This window comes from Puma concolor, chromosome A3, assembly GCF_028749965.1.
Source record: "Puma concolor isolate L17-30 chromosome A3, mPumCon1.1.hap2, whole genome shotgun sequence".
Taxonomy (NCBI): domain Eukaryota; kingdom Metazoa; phylum Chordata; class Mammalia; order Carnivora; family Felidae; genus Puma; species Puma concolor.
The window spans coordinates 106,003,656-106,024,349 of record NC_141669.1 but is presented as its reverse complement, the minus strand read 5'-3'; the positions used below and the strand labels follow the sequence as shown (position 1 = coordinate 106,024,349).

Below are 20,694 nucleotides of genomic sequence, written 5' to 3'. Positions count from 1 at the left end.
TCTGGGTTTCCTCTCCTTTCCCTAACTTAATCTCTTCTCTCCCCTCCAGCTTACTCTGTTCTTTCTCTCACTTTTTTAATTCATATGGATTTGCCCCATCATCTCCATGAGTCCAGAATTCCTACCAACGAGCACATCTTTAAACCAAAAGCTTACTTTGAACAAAGAGAAATCCAGTGGCCAACCATGAGCATAACTGCAATGGAGTCTAAAAAGGACCTTTACCTCCACATCCATCTTCTTCCGTGCTGTTATTTACAGGGACGGGAGAAGAAATGTGCCTAGAAAGAGCTTTTTGTTCGTTCGTTTTTTTGTTTGTTTTGAAAACAATGCATTCTCACCAGAGGGGTGGTGCTTGTCATCTCCTTGAATAGTGGGCTCCAGAGTTGCATGATGCCCATCCGTTTCATAAATAAGATTGTAGCATGCCTTCACATGCCTGGCATTCCACAGTCCACCTCTTAGTTTCTCTCTGCATACCCCATGAGTTTTGTTTCTTATGGTTTCAAGGCCTGTTGTTACTATAACAGTTTCTGCTCTAGCACATGCATGGATGTGAGCTGTTATGAGCCGTAATTTCTTAGATTACAACAGAAGCATGCTTCATTGGGATAAACTGACCAAAAGATAACAATTCCTTTTGAGTTAACACTCTTAACTGGGTGAAGAGGTGGGAGGACCAGAATAGGCTAGGCCACAAGTGCTTGAAGAAATTACATCACACGTGTTCCGTTGGCCAACAGCATTCATTCTGTGTTGCCCACTTTTTCAAACGTTCATTTCAAAACAAATGGGGAAGGGAAATCCATATGAACTTTGAACAATTGTTTCTTAAATACTTCTCAGTACTGTTTCTCAACGTCTGTGCATATATTTGGGTAAAGAATTATTGTCAAGGTTCTACCTGTTGACCAGGTTTCTTTCCTCACATCTGCTTATCTGCCATTATTTCCACTGAAATTATATATTTGACATATGGCCAGGGTCACAGTGTTTGGTTCTCTGATCCACGGTGAACGATAAGGAAGTTTAATGAACGCACTGTCTCCAGATATAGGCCCGCAGACACAAATACAAAAGACTGTAGCTGAGTCAGTAAATTGGACTTTTTTCACCACTGCTGTGAAAATTTGGATGTCAGAACTCCAGAAATAGTATAGCTCCTGGTGCCCCATGTACTACCATGAGCATCCAGTGTTGCTTTGAAAAGCATGGTATTACCAGCATCCTCATTGCCTTAATCATTCATGGACTGCCCCCCGCCCCATCCCCAGAGAGTTTTTTCAGAGCAAACAGAGTTCTAGTTCATAGTGAAAAAGACTTTATGAACTACTGATATTCAAATACAGATTTTCCATATTGTCGATAATGTATACATATCCTTGTGCTGATTGTCATCATTATTATAATTGGTTCGATTTGATAAATATTTACTCAAGAAAATGAAGTCTGCAGACTGCCCAAGAAATCTTTTGTTTATGTAAAAAATATATATATAATGAAAATGAAGTACTAACCTTAGGGATTTTAACCTTATGGGTTTTTTAGCCTTAGGGTTTTTTTTTTTTTCTTTTTGTTACTGTTGCTATTGTTTTTCTTTTTTAGGCACTTAAATTAGTGTGTTAGCTATTTGAGTTATTTGGGGTTTTTTTTTTTTGTTTTTTGTTTGTTTTTGCTTCCCCACCCCACCCAAAGATTTTTTATCTCACTTTTTGTAGATATGCCAAATTTTTTATCTGTGGTATGGAAACTAGAAGACCATACAACTGACATGAACACCATTTTATGTATCCTTTAGCTTTTGAAGGGAAAAAAAAAAGTATGTTCTATATTCTCTCTCTAGTTCAGTGAGGGAAACCAACAACGCACTCCCAAATTTGGACTTTTTTGAAATATATTTTAGGGACAGTGAAATCCTATCTTTGTTAACTATAAATGTGATATTCTAAATATATCTTATTTTAGAAATTCTGTCCTTTAGTGATGTGTCATGCCCAAGGGTGAGAAATGTCAACCTAAATGGAGTTACTTTCTCATCGTAGCATCAGCGAGACCCTCGACTGAATGAAATTTTGTTCCCATTTTATGATGCTAAAAGGGCAATGCAGATCATCGAGATGTATGAGCCTGATGAAGATTTGAAGAAAAAAGGTAACACAAGTAAAAGAAGAGAATTTTCTTTATTAAAGAAAAGTAAGAATATATGCAACTTTAAACATTCTTGGATTTTTAGTTAGACATATCTTTAAATGTTTTGGAGCTCCCTAGAGCCAAGGATTCTTAACAGACTGATTTTATTTTTTTCCTGTTCTGAGTCAGTATAAATTTTACCTTACATCAGAATTTGCTCATGTTGCCTGAGTTATAATGTTAAATTCACTGTATTAAACACATTATAGTGATGTTCTCCCAGTGTACTCTCTTGTTTTCGATCTTTAGTATTGCATAATGCTTAAAATGCAGTAATGCCCATCCAGTCTCTGTTTGCAATCCTGGAAAGAATTTCACTTCCTATAAAATTTATCCCTCCTGTTTTTCCTTTTTTGTTTTGCCAAGCCAAGTGAATTTTAATACATGATTTGGTGAGCCTTCTCATCATTAAGCTTCTGGTAGAGAAGACAAATGCAACTGATATGAAATTAAATAGTCAGAAATTAATTTAGCAAATTATTGGGGTTTCTGAACGTTTGCCTCCTTTAGTGAAACATTGGAAACAGTGTGCTGTCCATTCCAATATTTGACAAAGAAAAGGCATGGACAGGAAATTTAAGATCCATCTCATAGCAGTGGGAAGCACCCTCCAAGGACGGGAGAGATGATGCTAATTTAACTGGACAGGAAGTCCTGAGACAAGAGATACCTGAGCTAGAGCCTCAGCTTTGTGTCCCAGTAAAGAGTTGAAAAGAGATTCAGATTCAAGTTCTTTCCCTCCCATGTGCCCATGAGTATCATGGCCTCCATTAGTTCTTTTTTTCTTTGTATCTCAGTGAATGTGACTGAAAGGTTTGTATATTCTCTGGACCCACATAAAACCTGTGGATACCCTTGCTGGCCCACCACACCCCGTGGCCCACCCTGGATATTTTTCCAAGTCAATAGAGTTTTCCCTTGATTGGAGATGTACACTTAAACTTTCTGCTAAGGCCCCAAATACCTACTTTCAGCAAGAGTGCTTCGTTACTTACCTCTCTGCCAGTTTTCTGAGTATTATCATTTCTGCTATATCACATGGAATTAAAGTAAAATGAGGGGTGCCTTGATAGAAAATACAGCCCTTGCAATTTTGATTTGATTCTTGTTACCCTGTCACTATGTGACCTTGATCAAGGGACTATATTCCTGGGCCTCAGCTTCTCTGCTTGTAACTTATCAGGGTTCATTCAGTCATTCAACTAGTATTTAGCCCCTCTGCCTTCATTTCTTAAAGTGTATAGAGGGCTGACTGGGTGCCAAGCACTGTGCCAGATGTTGAGGATTCAAAAGTAAGTAAGGCAGTTGTGGTCTGTTGAAGGACAAGGCCCAGCAGTTCCTTGGCAGTGTGATAAATGTTATGCTAGAGATGTGTCTTTCATTATTTCTAAAGTCCTAGAAGTCCATGAAATTACATTGACACATCTAAAACTCATAGCTTCATCATTTCACAAATGACAGAATCTAAGTTTAAAGTCTGTCATTATCAAGTATGATTGAGAATGTGGTGCACAAGGCATTCTTAGATATAAACTTCTGGGAGGAATGTAAATTGGTCCAAATAACCAGCTAGAATAATACTTTGGCAATTTTGTAAAATAGAAGATAGGCTACTCCTCCCTCTCAGCCTTTCCACCTCCAGGTATGTACAATAGAGAATCACCCATATCTTTCCCAGCCCTGGATGTCAGAGGAAGTGCACTCATCCAGGCCAATAGCTTACGTTTCTTGTACACACATAGCTTTCAAATTCTCCACTCATAACCTCTGACTTCAACTACAGACCTATGATGGAAGTCTCCATTCAGATACCAAATGGGCCTTTCAAATGTATATGTACAATGTGTTTTGATTCTCCCTGCCCAAAGACCTGTTTCTTTCTCAGCCTGGAAAATGGTACCATTATTCACCCAAATCTTCAACCCCAAATTCATGGAATCTTCCTTGACTTTTTTCTTTCACATCACTTCTGATCCATCAGCAAAACCTACAAGATCTAGCCTCAAAATAAGTCCTGAATAAATCACTTCTCACCATCTCTGCCTTCATCAGAGTATCCAAGCCTACATCATGTCCTCTTAGACAATGCCAGTTGACTTTTAACTAGTCTTCTTTCTACTCAGTGGCATAGAGTTTATGCTCCACACAGCAGCCAGACTAAACCTTTAAAAACTCAATCCAATCACGTTATTCCATTCTTCAGAACCCTCCAAAGGCTTCCCAACACAGTAAAATCCAAAGTACTTAGCAAAGGGGCACCTGGGTGGCTCAGTCGGTTAAGTGTCTGCTTCGGCTCAGATCATGATCTCCCGGTTCACGGGTTCAAGCCCCACATCGGGGCTGTGCTTAACACAGCTGTGTTTGCCACAGCTGTGTCAGCTGTGCTGACAGCTCAGAGCCTGGAGCCTACTTCAGATTCTGTCTCGCTCTCTCTAACCCTTCCCCTGCTCACACTCTCTCTCTTTCTCTCAAAAATAAATAAACATTAAAAAAAATTCAAAGTACTTAGCAAAGACTTAAGTCCAACCAATGTAGCTTTTGGCTTCCTCTCCAGCCTCGTTCCCAGCTACCTGTCCCCTCAGTCACACACTCCTACATCAAGGTCTTTGCATTTGCTGATCCTTCTACCTGGGATAGCATTCCCCAAGATGTGCATGTGGCTTGCTCCCTATCTGTGAATGTGACCTCACAAGGGCTTTTGCTAGCCATGTATCTAATAGAGCATCCTGGTCATTCTTTATCACCTTCATTCCCTGCTTTCTGTTTCCTTCTAACACTTGCATAACATTATATTATACTTATACTTATTTGTTAATTTATTTCCCATAATATGTTTCATGAAGGCAGGACTTGTCTGTTTCTCCCATCACTTTATCTGTCTCAGTGCCTTAAAAAGTGTTTGCTCTTAGGGGGCACCTGGGTGGCTCAGTCGGTTAAGCCTCCGACTTTGGCTCAGGTCGTGATCTTCCTGTTCATGAGTTCAAGCCCTGCGTCGGGCTCTGTGCTGACAGTTCAAAAAAGTACTTGCTCTTAGAACGGCTGTGTGCCCAAGGAGGGCTGCACAAATTTTTATTGTAGTATGTTTTTATAGTTAGAAATTACCTAAATATCCATCAACAGAATAATGGACAATGAACTAGTATATTCATACACGGACCTACCATGCGTTACACGTGCCCACCACAACGTACTACTACTATACACACTACTATGTTATTCAGGGAAAAACAAATCCTCAAGAGCTGAATAAGTTCAAGAAAATATAAAAAGAGCAAGTTGCATATGCAAATAATAAAATGTCTTTTATATAAGTTTTTAAATATTCACAGCTATCCATTGTTAGAATAAATGCATATGTAGTAAAGTTACAAAGCCATTTTAAGAATGTTAAATACAAAAAGGAAGTGGTTGTCTGCAAGGGAGCAGAAAGAGGGACTGGAATGGAGAGCAGGGACACAGGGTGCTGCAAAGGCATCTGTAATTATATATTCCTCTGAGAAACGTAAAGCAAGTAAGGTAAAATGTTACGAAGCTGTGGTGTAAGGGTCCATAGTTATTTATTATTTAATACATTATTATTATGTTCTTTTTTGCAAGCCTGAAATCAGTTCATAATTTGCAAATGCTTAGCTATAAACAAAAAGCTGAGGCAGTTGATGGTTGACAGGGTAAGAGATGGAGAGAGTTTTGTTTTGTTTTTTAAGTTTATTTGAGAGAGAGTGTGTGTGCACACATGCATGGGCCCAAGTGGGGGAGGGGCAGAGAGAATCCCAAGCAGCCTCCATGCTGTCTGTGCAGAGCCCAATGCGAGGCTTGAACTCAAAAACTCCAAGATCATGAAGTCGGACGCTTAATGGACTGAGCCACCCAGGCACTCTGTGATGCAGAAATATAAATTGCTTCTCCTGAGAAGACCACAGGGACCTGCCCTATATCAGAAAAGTGTGACTGAAATGAACAATGGGGCTCTTGGGGCAATATTTCAATGCCTACTGCGTACTCTTCTCATCAGTCCCACACCCTATTTTGTAGGAGAAATGAATTGTTTAAACCCAGAGAGGCCATTAATTTCATCTCCAGTCCAGTGAGAACAGTAGTGCCCTACAGTTGTATATTTTCTACTTCTTTAGGAGCCCCTCTTGTAGGTATTCTCATTTACCATTCAGGACAATCCTGGAAAGCAGGTGTGGTCAGTATTTATGCCCATTTGACAGAAGAGGAGGTTGAGACCCAGGAACATAAGGCGTGCATGATAGAAGCAGAACTGACAAAGGTCCCCTTGACCCCTGGTCGCCACACCTGGAGCTGTGCTTCTGTGCTTAGGGAACCGTGTGCTTCTGCCGTCATACCTACAAAAGCCACCTGCCTGTGGAATGCATTAGGTTCCTTGTAGTGTGCAGCTTTGTTCAAGTTCTGAAGGATGAAGGTCCTTGGGGAAGAGACTGAGAAGAAATTTTTACTCCCGTTCAAGCTGTCTCAACTCTGTATTTCAGAGCCATATGTCTACTAACTCTTGTTTTTCCCCCTAGGCCTCATATCAAGCGATGGGTTTTGCAGATATCTGATGTCAGATGAAAATGCCCCTGTCTTCCTGGATCGTTTAGAACTTTACCAAGAAATGGATCATCCTCTGGCCCACTACTTCATCAGTTCTTCCCATAACACCTATCTCACTGGCCGACAGTTTGGTGGAAAGTCTTCCGTAGAAATGTACAGACAGGTTCTCCTGGCTGGTTGCAGGTCAGAACCTCAGGACGCCTCTTTTTTTTTTTTTTTTTTTTTTTTTTAAATATGATGGCTTTCCATTTAATTTCTTTTTTCTAAAAAATAGGAAGTATTGTTCAGCGTGAAAATTTCGGACATTTTTCCTTTTCTTTAATAGATTACGTTGGTCATGTAAGCTTGAAAAAGAACAGATAATCTCTGTTCCAGAAAGCTCTGGAATTCTCCTGTGGGCCAAAAGATATTTTTTACTATAAATTTTTAAATATCCCCCCCTCAAGGGGCACCTGGGTGACTCAGTCAGTTGAGCGTCTGACTCTTGACTTCAGCTCAGGTCATGATCCCAGGGTAATGGGATCAAGTCCTGTGTCAGGCTCTCCACTGAGCATGGAGTCTGCTTAAGACTCTGTCTACATCTTTCGTTCCCTCTCCCTCTGCTCCTCTCCCCAACTTGTGTACTCTCTCTCTCAAAATAAATAAATAAATAAATAAATATCCCCCTCAAAATTGAAGGAAAAAAAAAAACCTATTTTAAGAAGTCATGCTAAGTTTCTTATGGCCAGAAGCAGTAGCAGATTTAGCTTTACTTAATGTTAAAAGTTCTAAAATGCCATTCTCTGAGAATATTATTGAAAATGGTTTTCCCTTTTATAGAAATTGGCAAATATTTGAGGTTTAAAATACGGCAATAATGCTGAAGGTGAAAAATAAGAAGCGCAGTTACATTATAATTTTTTTTTTTTGGTTATCAATAGCTAGTACTTTATTTTTAATGACAGTTTTTTGTGTTTGGAAATATTCTACAAGAAATTACCTACATCACCACTTCTATCTCTGAATACCTGACAAAATGAGAACATTTTCTTTCATGGCCAAAGCAGTATCATTTCATCTAACAAAATTTTAAAAATTATTTTTTCACATCATTTAAAACCTAGCCTATACTCAGATGTCCCCAGCTGTTCCCAGCTGTCCTTTGTTGTAGCTTTGTCACAACTGGAATTTCATTCCCCCACTGATTGTTGTATCTCAAGTTTGTCTTAATCTCTGACAGTCCCTTTTAAATGACACCAACTCAGTACAGAATACAATGTGATTTTAACCCAAAAACTCCGTGAAATAATCATATTATTTCATTCCATTTTCTACTTACATATTTTTTAAGTTTATTATTTTGAGAGAGAAAGAGAGCATGCAAGCAGGGGAAGAGCAGAAAGAGAGAGAATCCCAAGCAGGCTCATTCTGTCAGTGCAGAGCCTGATGTGGGGCTGAACCCATGAACCAGGAGATCATGACCTAGGCTGAAATCAAGAGTTAGATGCTTAACTGACTGAGCTATCCAGGTGCCCTCCATTTTCTACTTATATAAGAAAACAACTTATTTTGATGTCTGTTCTTTCAGTTTGCACACATTATTTTATGGTAAGGGTTCAATATTGTAATTTCACTCTGTTGCCCAGGTGTGTTGAACTTGACTGTTGGGATGGAAAAGGTGAAGACCAGGAACCAATAATAACTCATGGAAAAGCAATGTGTACGGATATCCTTTTTAAGGTAAGTTTTAAAATCACATAGCTGTAGTCTTTTCCAGATTATTGTAGAAATAGATGAAGTGGAGAACACAAATTATTCATTTTCTGAAGCATTTTACTTTCATATTCCTTTCCTCTGGTTTTGAAGAGAAAGTCAAGAAGAAATGCTTTCTCTACTTAATAACACCATGAGGGTCCTACATAATGAGTTTTCTCTGCCAGCATCCCCCTGATTCTAATTACTTTAAAAAGTCTTTCATTTTCTTTTCTGTTTTCTTGCTTACTTTGCATTATTTCTGAAGGACTTAAAATTGGCATAAAAAATAAATAGAATACAGAAAATAAAATAGATTCTAAATAGTGCCTATAAGAGTAAGAAAGTAAATTAGGTTAGAGTTTATGAATGCTCAATAATAAGTCTTATAAACTGCCAAACCATACCACAAATGGGCCCCAAACTTTCTAGAATTCAGTGCAAGGAGACAAACATAATTCACAAGATTCAGAAAATAGAAACAGGGCTGTTGGTCCAAAGAAGTTGTTCCCAGTCCTGATGCCAGAGAGAAGACTTTTCCCCATGGACCCTCAAAGAGGAGAATCTACAGTTACATAAACAGGCATTTCAGTATTGGCCTTCTGGTGATTTCTCTGTACAGTTTGGAGGTTGGTTTCTTAGAATGCTCCTTAATGTGCTCCATTGATAGCCTGCCAAAGGACAAGTTAAAAAAATGAAATTCCATAGTTGGCCAGTGCTGTGGTTGGCCAATATTCAGGTACATCCATCTCTGTCAGTTTGGTGTAATTTGGAATAGTTATTTCAACATCTGCAGCATTGGTTCTCAACTCTGCTTACGTATGGAAAATCACCAGAGGTATTTATAAAAACAGATGCCAAGTCCCTATACCCATAACTTGATGCACACCATTTCTCTTAGTCAGATGCTGGTGAATTTTGAGCAGCAGTGAATTCAAGATTATGCTCCGTGAGAAGGAATTACACTCCCTGAGAAGTACCAAGGGTATAATCAAGTGGGAAGCCATGAGTTTGCACAGCCAACCAAATTGGGAAGGGTTGATGTCTTCTTTAGAGATTTAAGGAGCCCAATAAGGAAGCTTAGCTAAAAAGAAGGCTATTTCCTTTCAGTTTGGAGGTGAGCAAAGGAGAACCCATGAAAAGAGCCAAAATTCTCCTCAAGGAGTAATTCTTGCTCAGCTCAAATGGACAATCAAGGTCATAGACATTTTTACCAGGAAGAGACTTTAAGCAAGAATAATTAATGAACCACGTTAGCCATAAGTGATGAGGTTTTGGAGTGGTGGTGGGATTCAGAGCCAATAGCCAAGAAAGAATTCTTGAGACATCTTTGGTGCAAAAAAGGTGATTTTATTCAAGTACATGAACAGGACCCATGGGCAGAAAGAGCTGCCCCCTGGACCATGAAGAGAGAGCGATTACATACTTGGAAGTTGGGGGGAGGTAAAATTAAGGGGAAGATTCCAAAGGATTTTCATTTGCTAAAGAAGACTCATGGGATACTGGAGGCCTAGCTATTGTCAAGCTAAGGTTGTTTTCCCTCTAGCAAAGCATTAACATTAGGACAGTAGGGAGTTCCTGGAGAACTGTTACACTCGCCTGCCTCAAGTATTTGTCAATGGGCTGCAGGTTATAAGGAAACGTAACTTTATATGCCATTTCCTCCTGCCTTTGTTTCCCACATCAGTAAGAATGCTCACTAAAATACTCCCTGGTTTATCTAACCTAAGGCATTATTGTTTCAACTGGACTTCTGGAGATTACTATTGTAAAATATTTTCTCATTTAACTGAATGATGCGATTTTCCCTGTGGTTAACTACAAGCCAGTTAGAATGTGGGGAGTTTTACCAAGTGTGATGTTCTGGTTGTAGAAACATTAGTTTGAGGGGCGCCTGGGTGGCTCAGTTGGTTAAGTGTCCAACTTCGGCTCAGGTCGTGATCTTGCGGTCCGTGAGTTCGAGCCCCGCATCGGGCTCTGTGCTGACAGCTCAGAGCCTGGTGCCTGTTTCTGATTCTGTGTCTCCCTCTCTCTGACCCTCCCCTGTTCATGCTTTGTCTCTCTCTGTCTCAAAAATAAATAAACATTAAAAAATTTTTTTTTAAAAAGAAACATTAGTTTGAAACCATGCTTTCTAAAGCCGAGAGCAAGGCCAGCCATCTGTGGGAAGGACATGCTCACCACATTGAAAGGTTATTTCAAATGACCAAGCTTCTAGTTCAGGGAGGGACATCTAGAACACCTGTTTTACCTCACATGTTGCTTGACCATGGAGAACCCCCACTTCCTGGTCACCTACCCCTCCAACCACTTTCATCAGGCTAATAGGAAACAGGGGATGTTGTAAATGTCACATCAGTTCACAGGAATCTTCATCAAATTAATGAAATGTAGCCAAGAACAGACTCCCAAACACAGAAGAAAGCCAATAAAAGCCTCTGTTAATCCTTAGGTTATCACCAATACATTTCTTTTCTAGGCAGGAGAGGTGAAAGAGTGGTCTGCTGTGAAAATCGCTGTACCAAAACCTCACCTGCCCTTCAGCAAGAAAGGGAAACTCTGAACCTGTCTTGCCAGATTATCAAGCAAGAAGCCAGCATGTGATTTAGATGAATTTCTTGTTCGTTACTAGCCCCATAATTTTAGCAAAGTCAGAGAGAGCTTTGGGGGGGGGGGGGGGGGGGAGGGAAGGGTCATTAACCATAAACTGGTCCCTGGGCTCTAACGAACCACAAGGGGACTCAACGTGTGAAAGTAGCAAGATGAATGGGTTCTCCAGGTCTTATTGCCAGAATTGACTTTCTGAAAAGCTCAAATTAATGGTCTCTGAATGGTTTCAGGTGCCTTAATTGTGTTGTTGTTGTTTGCTCCTCTCTCATTTACACTTTTTATCTTTAAAGGATGTTATTCAAGCCATCAAGGAAACTGCGTTTGTCACATCCGAATATCCTGTAATTCTCTCCTTTGAAAATCACTGCAGGTATAAGGGTGCAATCTCCTCTAAGTATCTACTACCCATTCCCCACTCCTGCTCTACATCTTTTTAAATGCTGTACAGTTTTGTGAAATAGGACACTTGATCTTATGCAAAAAAGAAAGAGGAAAAAAACAAAAGGTCAGAGATCTGGACACCTTGTTCAAGGTTCCATTGAGTTGGAAGATTTGGCAGTGTACTTGATCTCAAACTTCATGAACTTGAAAGCCATTTTTTATTCTGTGTACCAGCTCTTATTTAGGGAGGCAAAATCTACTTGTTAAACTATACCAGTTAAAGTTCGTGGTATATAACAGAGCATCTTCCTTAGCCGTAGGAAGACAAGCATGCACTTTGCAGAGTGGGAGTTTTTAATCATCTAGGAATGGATGTCTCTTATTCTTGTACTGTTAATGGATGTTTGAATTTACGAATGCCAGTTCTCTCTCTCCAGCAAATATCAACAGTACAAGATGTCCAAATATTGCGAAGATCTATTTGGGGATCTCCTGTTGAAACAAGCACTTGAATCACATCCAGTATGTATTTTTAGCAAACTGTATTTCTAACCTGAATGGATTTGTTTTGAAATTCATTTCTAAAGGGTCAAGTAGTGCTAGAGGACTAAAGATCTTCATATTTATTTAAATTAATTGATACAGAAAGCTGTTGTGCTTCAGACAGATGTGAAGAGAGAGACATAAAATAAACATGTAGCCCAATTTAATCTGGAAGGTCTCAAGGTCTCTATGGTTTCTGAGATCTCTGTCCTAAAGTTTTACAAAATGCCTCCTGGCAGAGAATCTATACTCAGCAATTGTCCTTTAGTTGGTTGCATGATAGGATCATCTATAAGGAAGATTAAAAATACCTTTGCCTGGGACCCGCTCAGAGATTCTAAGTTAATTGATCTGGGTAAGGCCTGAGCATGGTGTTTTTAAAAAAGCCTCTCCAGGTAAATCAAATGGAAGACCATTGTGGTGAGAACTCCCTAGATGGAAGAAGTCACAAGAGTCTGAAGTCCAATGTCCCAACTCCACAACAAATACTTGGAAAGTGTTAGACCTGCATTTTTGAGTTTCCTTTTTACACCTGCTGATTGCTTCATAAAGCAAAGAATTTTTAACCTGTGGCCCGCAGATAGGCTTTGTGAGGTCTGTGAATTCATTCTAAATTGCGTACAGTTTTGTGTTTCTTTTTGTTTGTTTGTTTGCTTTGTTTTCCTTTTTTGGTATATAGTTTGATTCCAGAGTTCATCACATTTTTGCAAGGGTCCATAACCTCCAAAGTGGTAAAGATCCACTGTCACAAGACGGTATGAGTAGAAGCAAGCCAACAGGATGAAGTATAAAGTACTCTGCAGTAGTTAAAAAAAAAAAAAAACCTGAAAAAAATATAGGACACGAGGATATTTGCATCCTTTGCACCCACCCCTGATTACCTTCAGCCTACTGACTCTGCAGGCTGCCTGCCCCGCATCCTTGCAACCCTCCCTGTTCCCTGCACACTGGCCTGACTTGCAGCTGCTTGTGCCTGCAGCTTTTTGCATGAGGTGTGGTCCTCTGCTCACTGGAGCCTGCTCTGCCCATGTGTGAGAGATGGGCCTGAGGTGCTAGAGACCAGACAGCCCTCCCGCTGGGCCCCTCAGTCCTCCCTCAGGAGGGACCGCTCAGCAGCACGTTCTTTGTTCTGCACCGTCTGCCAGGGCTCCCCAGGGGACCACACTCTGACCCCCTCAGTGATAAGTCGCCTCATAACACCCCTGTGCCTGCCTTCTTTCTTTCACTTTCCCACTCCTCTGTTGGCCCTTCCTGAGGCTGCCGCCCAAGTAATCTACAGGTATATTCACATCCTTGTCTCTGAGAGTGATTCTGAGGGAACCCAAACTAAGAAACAGCCCTGTTTAGTTTTATTTTATTTTACTTTATTTCATTTTATTTCATTTTATAGTTCATAGTTTATTTATTTTGAGAGAGAGAGAAAGAGCACAAGCGGGGAAGGGGAAGAGAAAGAGGGAGAGAAAGAACCCGAAGCAGGCCCCACACTGCCAGCACAGAGCCCAGTGTGGGACTGAATCTCATGAACCGTGAGACCGTGACCTGAGCCAAAACCAAGAGTCAGACGCTTAACCCACTGAGCCACCCAGACACCCCTTATGTTATTTTTGTTTTATGTAGACCCTCTGTTTACTTTTCTGATTGGGCTAAGGTGCTTGCTGCCATGGAAAGACCACCGTATTCTTTATGGAACGACATGCACATTCATGAAAGGTGTTGTGGGAAGCGTAGGTAATACACGTGGGAGTAAGACCTCCCTGAACTAAATGTCTGTGGGAGACATAGAGCATAAACATAAAACCATAGCTAAAAAGGAAGATGGCCTACAACCTATTGAATATTTATTAGAGATATCCAGGTTCAAGAGAGATCGCTAGGGAATAGACAAGATTCAGCAGGCTTCTGAAGGAAGCAGAATATGGGCAAAGAGCTTTGAGGCAACACAGACATGGGAAGGCACAGTGCCTTGCATGTAATAAGTAGTAGAAAAATCACTTTTGAAAAAATGAAAGGATGCATGGAAGACATGGGTGGGTGGATGGGTGGGTAGGTATGTCCATGCGTGGATGGGGGAAGGGGGATTGGATGAGTAGATATGGCACAGTTGTGTGGATCAGAGGTAATAAAAGAAAGGACATCTCCTTTGCAGACATAAATCCAAGCAAACGAAACCACAGTAGAGGTTAAGTTTCAGTAATTAAGACCACTTCCTTCTTGATTCTCTTATTGAACCCACACAACCACAATCCCAGGTATTGGGGTTGCATCAGTTTACTGAGCAAACAGGCTTACTAATACAGCCCCAACACTTGAGGGGATCAGGGGAGCCTCTCGACTTCTGCCTGGGAAAGCACTTAGGACCCCAGCTATCACAACGATCCCGTGTACTTTACCCAATGCATAAAAAGAGCAAGACCTGAGGCTAAACAGGAGCCCTTCCCCCAACAGCACCCCAGGTCAGACCCAGGTCCCACTGGGGAAGGCGGAGTGGCTGTGCATACCTCTGGGAGACTAGATGTCCGGTTTGCAGTCTAGGGCAAAGTTGCATGCAGTAGGCTAATTGGGGCTGGGGAATGAAAACCTAAGTGTGCTGACTGCCATCTAGTGGACATTGGGCTGTATAACACTGGCTTCCATGCTCATTCTGGGCCGGGAATGAAACTAGTGAAGCACATCATTAATTCAGCCTTTTCTGTTTATCTCTAGCTCGAACCAGGCAGGCCCTTACCATCCCCCAATGACCTCAAAAGAAAAATACTCATCAAAAATAAACGGCTGAAACCTGAGGTCGAAAAAAGTAAGTCAAAGACACACATCAATAATGAGGCATACACTCATTGTGTTTGGACAATTCAGCTGTCTGGAGTGAAATAAATTTTCAAACCACTGATTTAGGGGACGAAAGGGGCACAGTGGTGTTACATATACTTTTCATAGCAAAGTGGCCATGTGTACGTTTAAGTGCAGTTTCCACATCAACTCGTTCCTGCAGTGGGAAAAGCATATTCATACATTCATAGGATGCAGGATTTGGAGTGATCCCAAGGCAAAACGAGAAGAAAGTGGAAAGAGGCATTTTAGAATTTATCGAGATGGAAGGAATTAGCATTTATCATTTTATTGCTCTAGAGTCCTCTTCAAAAGTTACCCTTCGCAGTTTGTCTGTGTGAGGTTTACATATCTAGGGATCCTGAGTGAATGTGTGAATGTATATATGTGTGTGTAGGGAGAGAAATGATTTTATGTAGACATTTTCCCTGGAAATCTTGGAAAATATTTTCTTTTAGCCCATCTCTTAATTGAGTGAAGCATTAACTAATGGTATGATCGCATTGTATTTTTACCCTAGGTATTCTAAATTTTAAATTATAGTACTTATAGTTTATTACAAAAGCAATAATACCATAGAAGAATGAAACAACAAAGGAAAACATAAGGAAACAATAAAATAGCACTACATTAATATTTTACACATATGTACATGTACTATAGACACATGTATATGTTTAGACGTACGTTTTTCATACCAGTGGGATCATGTTAAATATACTGAATTTTTATTATGTTTAACTCAACCAATTAAGTATACTTAAGTTCATACTAAAGTTACAACTTGCTAACTATAATTCTAATGTATGAAACACTATACAGAATTTATTATGTGGGATATGGTACCATGTGACCAGTCCCAACTGATGGATGTTCATTACTGTAGAAACGACAGTGACAGACACATGTTGTGTTCATTTTGTACATTTACGCAGCTTCTCGTTGGAATCCATTGGTGCAATTAGAGTTGGGTGGCCAACGCATATACACATTTTATACTGTGATTTACCTTTGTCTTTCAGAAAAATTGTACCAATTTACATTCTCGCTATAATGTAGGAGGATGCCTGCTTTCCAGGGATATTCTTACTGCTGGCTGTTGGCCATCTTGTATGTATATGTGGCTGACTAGGAGAAGGGAAATGAGACTTGAGTTTTTTTGATATTTATGTTTTTGGTAACTAGTTTCTTTGTATATCACCATTTACAATATGCTTCTACACATTTTCTCGTTTTTAAAATTACTTCATCTATCTTTACTGACTTATCAGAGCTTTATACATGAGGATAATTGTCTCAGATCTGTCACTTGCAGATATTTGTTCCTGAAGTTTTTTCAGTCGCTTGTGCACATCTCTTTTCCGTCGCTTCTATATCACATTCAAATGACGCACCTTTATTACCAAGCCTTAACATCTTTCTTAGTGACTGAGCCTTCCTCTCAAACTTATGACCAGAACTTTGGCATTTCACCCATGCTCCATTAGTTCTTCACCCTGTGTAGACAGTGTGGTTGTTGCAAGTCCCTTGAGACGTCCAAGCAGCGATCTGCTACGGTCTTAGGAATGTAGCCAGTGGGAGCCCAGACAATACATTTCCTTCTCAGTGTCAATCTTCAAGCTCAGGCTTTGCAAGTGATGGAGCACCTGTCACCATCTCCTTCCTGTTTGTTTTTAATGACAGAACAGCTTGAAGCTTTGAAAAGCATGATGGAAGCTGGAGAATCTGCTGCCCCGGTTAACATCTTAGAGGATGATAATGAAGAGGAAATAGAGAGTGGTAAGTTGGTTTTCTTTTAACTTAAGTGTCACAAAAATAGTTTTTTAAAAAAAGTTCATTTTTAAGCTCTACACCCAACTTGGGGCTCAAATTCACGACCCCAAGATCAAGAGTTGTGTGCTCCTTCAACTGAACCAGCCAGGTGCCCCACATAGAAAATTTTTTTTTTGAGTTTATTTATTTTGAGAGAGTGAGTGAGTGAGTATACAAGCAGGGGAGGAACAAAGAGAAGAGAGGGGGAGAGAATTGCAAGGAGGCTCCACAGCATCAGCGCAGAGCCTCATGTGGGGCTCGAACCCATCAACTGGGAGATCATGGCCTGAGCTGAAATCAAGAGTCAGTTGCTTAACTGACTGAGCCATGCAGGTGCCCCCAAAATTTTTAAATAAGAAAGGAAAGAATTTGTCTCCATAGACTCTCTTGGATAATGTGAGGGTTTAATTTCTAGTAGTCAAGGATGTATTTGTGCACCAAGCTTTAATCTTTTTTTTTTTTTTTTTTTTTTTTGGTATTTTTCCCAGTGTTACTTCTAGTTTACCTAGGCACTAGATTTTCATGGCTGAGTCATCTCCCTTCCTGTTGTGCCTTCAGCTGCTCAGCAGAAATTCACAGCCAAAGAATCCTTGCTGTAGAAGGCAAGGGGTTGGAATAAAAAGAACATTTGGCAATCCCTTCCTGTAAACAAAAACATAAATGTCGGTGTTGTTAATGATGATAATAGAAGGCGAGTTAAAAGGAAGGGAACATGGGTAGAGACCCTCAGGTAGATGATTGGTTTGTATGCACACATGAAATGAACTGGAAATTCAAAGCCAATATTAAAATTTCAAGTTCAAATTCCTTCAAATCACCAGTTCACCAGAATTATGAATAGCAGTAGATAATTTTAGCAAAGGTAACCTTGCTTAAAATAGATGAATATTTGCTACTGGGGCCATATAGCCATAAAACCATAATATAGGGCCATATAACCCTCATGTTTGATTTTAAATGGGTCCTTCGAAATGTTTGGAATATTTTTAGAAAAGTGTTCATTAGGTGGTATGAAAATTGATTAGCAAAATGCTTTGGCCTTACATTGTGTGTATGTTGGACACTTCCTTGGATTTATGTAGTGGTTTGAGGCTAAATAATTTAGACACATGCAGAAAATCTCTTCAATTACTCTATAAATATCTGAAATAATGAGAGTAGATTTTAGGAAAGCTTGATATTATAAGTGAAAATCTGAAAGCTGTGAGAATTAATCTCGGTAATAAAGACAGCTTAATAAAGATGGCTTCCTGTGGAACTGACTTCATAACGATGGTTTGTGTTGCATGTCCAACCCATGGGTTCCACTCCACTCCCAGAGAACAGTCATGACTTACTTTTCATATGTTGTATATGGCAGGGAGTTTCTAGGAGGACAGAGGTGTCTGGAATTATTTAATCGATGACTGCTACAATTATCTATTACCGTGAAACAAACCACCCCAAAATCTAGAGGCTTAAAATAACACTTTATTTCTTTAGTTGTGTAGGTCATCTAGGGCTCAGGTTGGTGCTTCTCCCTTAAGTTTCTCATGCATTTTCAGGCAGATGACATCTGGGGCTAGAGTCATCTGAAGGTTCACTTGGGCTGGTTGTCCAAGGTGGCACACTTGTGTTGCTGGCAGTTGTGCTGATGAGCTTAGGGTCTACAGACCAGAGCACCTCCATGTGGCCTTTCCATGTGGTTTGGCTTCTCAAAACATGGTGGCCAAGTCTTTTTTTTTTTTTTTTTTAATGTTTATTTATATTTGGAGAGAGAGAGAGACAGAGTGTGAGGGGGGGAGGGTAAGAGAGACGGAGATACAGAATCAGAAGCAAGCTCCAGTCTCTGAGTTGTCAGCACAGAGCCCGACACGGGGCTTGAACTCACTGACTGTGAGGCCATGACCTGAGCTGAAGTCGGATGCTTAACCAACTGAGCCACCCAGGGGCCCCAATGGCCAAATCTTTAGATGAAGCATCCTGAGGGCCAGTGTTCCAAGAGGCAGAAAGCAGAAGCTGCTAAACTTAAGAACTGTGCCCACAACAGGCACATCATCATTTCCTGTATATTTTATTCATCAAAGCAAGATTAAGGCCCACCCAAGTTTGAGGGGGGTAGGTGAGTGGCAAGATCACATTATACAAGAGCAGATATTCTTGCAGCTGTCTTTGGAAAATGCTATCAACCACAGTGCCTATTCTATTATCTCACTTTTTCTTTTGCAAATAATAAGCCTAATCAAGATTTAAGAATAAAATAATGAATATTATTTCAAAAGGTCAGTAAAATACTTCTAAGATTTGAAAAGATGAAAAATATGTAAAATGAGTTCCTTAACTCAGGTTAAGTTTTATAGATGGTAGTTGAAAGCATGTCAGACATTACTAGATTGCACAATCCAGTAAAACAAACTGCAGAATAAGAGACTAAATTAACAAGGAAAGTAATAATAATATGAATAGCAACCACCATTGTTGTGCCAACTGTGAATGTAGTGGTTTACATCACTGCCTTATCTAATCCTTGTATGGTCCAATGAGATTGGTATCATTACACTCCTTTTTCAGATGAGGAAGCTGAAGCTTAGGTAACGGATTCTGCACATGACCCCACAGCTGGTGAGCAATGGCATTATAGTTCAATCTCAGAATTGCCTGACTCCAAGTTCAAGACCTTTTGTACCTTATAATACAGCCCTTCTAACATACAGGAATATGAAGAGAACACCAATATGCAAAATTGTTGTTACATTGTTTTAAACAAAAAATGTAACTGATGAAAGTCAAAGATGTGAAAATTTCCTGAACACACAAAATAATCCAAACTGAGGGTCCTTTTGATTCCACTTATCATCCATAAGGGTACTTCCCATCTTTTATGCATATGTTAATGATTCCTACAAAATATTTGGCTCTAGGGGCTCCCATGTTATTCCAAAAAATACTTGAGATTTTGATTAAATGTTAACAAATGATATTGGGACATGTGGGGGATAGCGTACATGTAGAAAATTGGCTGAGAGGACAAAATCACCCACTTGAATTTCTCTTTCAGGGCATAGAAGTTTCTGCTGTGCCAGTTATATTTATGATTCTTAGGTTCCCTCAGTGATACCTGGCTTAATTCTGGTCAACCAGTTGGCTATAATTACCTTGGTGTCACAGTATGATCCTACTATACATGAATGACTAGACTCTCTAATTTAAATACTTCAACACAGCAGGCAAGAGGAAGCCAAGCATAGTTCAAGAGTAACCCTGCCGGGAGGCTGTAAAAAAATAGAAGAGGCTCTTAGTCTGTGAGAGCATTTCCCCAGTTGTTAGGCTGGATTTAGATTCAGAAGGATCCGTGGCTTCCAGGACTGTAAAACGAGCAGTGAGGAATGCCAAAACTGGATGTGGTTGTGGGTATGCCTCTGCATTCTTGCACACTCAGGGAATGGTACCATTCATTCACACACCTCTTTTAAAGTCAAGTCTGTACCACTTGTATGGGCCACATTCCTTGACTTCACGTAGTTTATATCTGGCTATATGAACTGGTTAGACTATGAGATATATGAACTGGAAATTTAATGGTGGGAAGTTTCAAAGTCTTGGTTATAGACTGTAAGTCACGGAAATTCAATGGTCATGGAAACTTAGCGTCCTGTTAAAAGCATTGGCTAAGAATCCAGAGAAATATAGGCCCATATTTTACTCTGTGACCTTGGTTTTATAAATCATATGTCTGAATCTATTTCCTCATCTATAAAGTGGACACACTGGACTAGATTTTTTAAAGACCTATTCCAACTTCTTAAATCCTTTTTTTTTTTCTGCCTAAGGCCTCTATGACCTCCTTTTTTCTTTTTTTAATCATCTGTCTCCACAGTATCCATGCATCCGAATACCAGTTTCAAAACAGGAAAGTGTCTGTCTCTCTTGTCTCACTTTTTTCCGTGTCTGAAATAATACTTTGCAAAAAGAAATTCCAAATCTAAGGTATCATCATTTGAAAGACACCATTATTTTATTTATGACTAAGAAAGAGAGATGCTTCCAATTAATTGTAAAATGTCA

The 20,694-nt window shown here is 39.9% G+C and overlaps 1 protein-coding gene across 14 annotated transcripts in view; it reads left to right on the top strand.

Moving 5' to 3' along the window:
• The window catches only part of PLCB4 (phospholipase C beta 4), a 422,070-nt gene that overhangs the window by 322,236 nt on the left and 79,140 nt on the right, over nucleotides 1–20,694 (top strand). For all 14 annotated transcript variants that reach the window (XM_086701713.1, XM_086701708.1, XM_086701702.1 and 11 more), the window contains 7 exons: nucleotides 2,043–2,151; nucleotides 6,720–6,930; nucleotides 8,373–8,466; nucleotides 11,379–11,458; nucleotides 11,907–11,991; nucleotides 14,716–14,806; nucleotides 16,522–16,617. In XM_086701713.1, coding sequence (XP_086557839.1) covers nucleotides 2,043–2,151; nucleotides 6,720–6,930; nucleotides 8,373–8,466; nucleotides 11,379–11,458; nucleotides 11,907–11,991; nucleotides 14,716–14,806; nucleotides 16,522–16,617 — 766 coding nt within the window. The remainder of the gene's footprint in view (nucleotides 1–2,042; nucleotides 2,152–6,719; nucleotides 6,931–8,372; nucleotides 8,467–11,378; nucleotides 11,459–11,906; nucleotides 11,992–14,715; nucleotides 14,807–16,521; nucleotides 16,618–20,694) is intronic.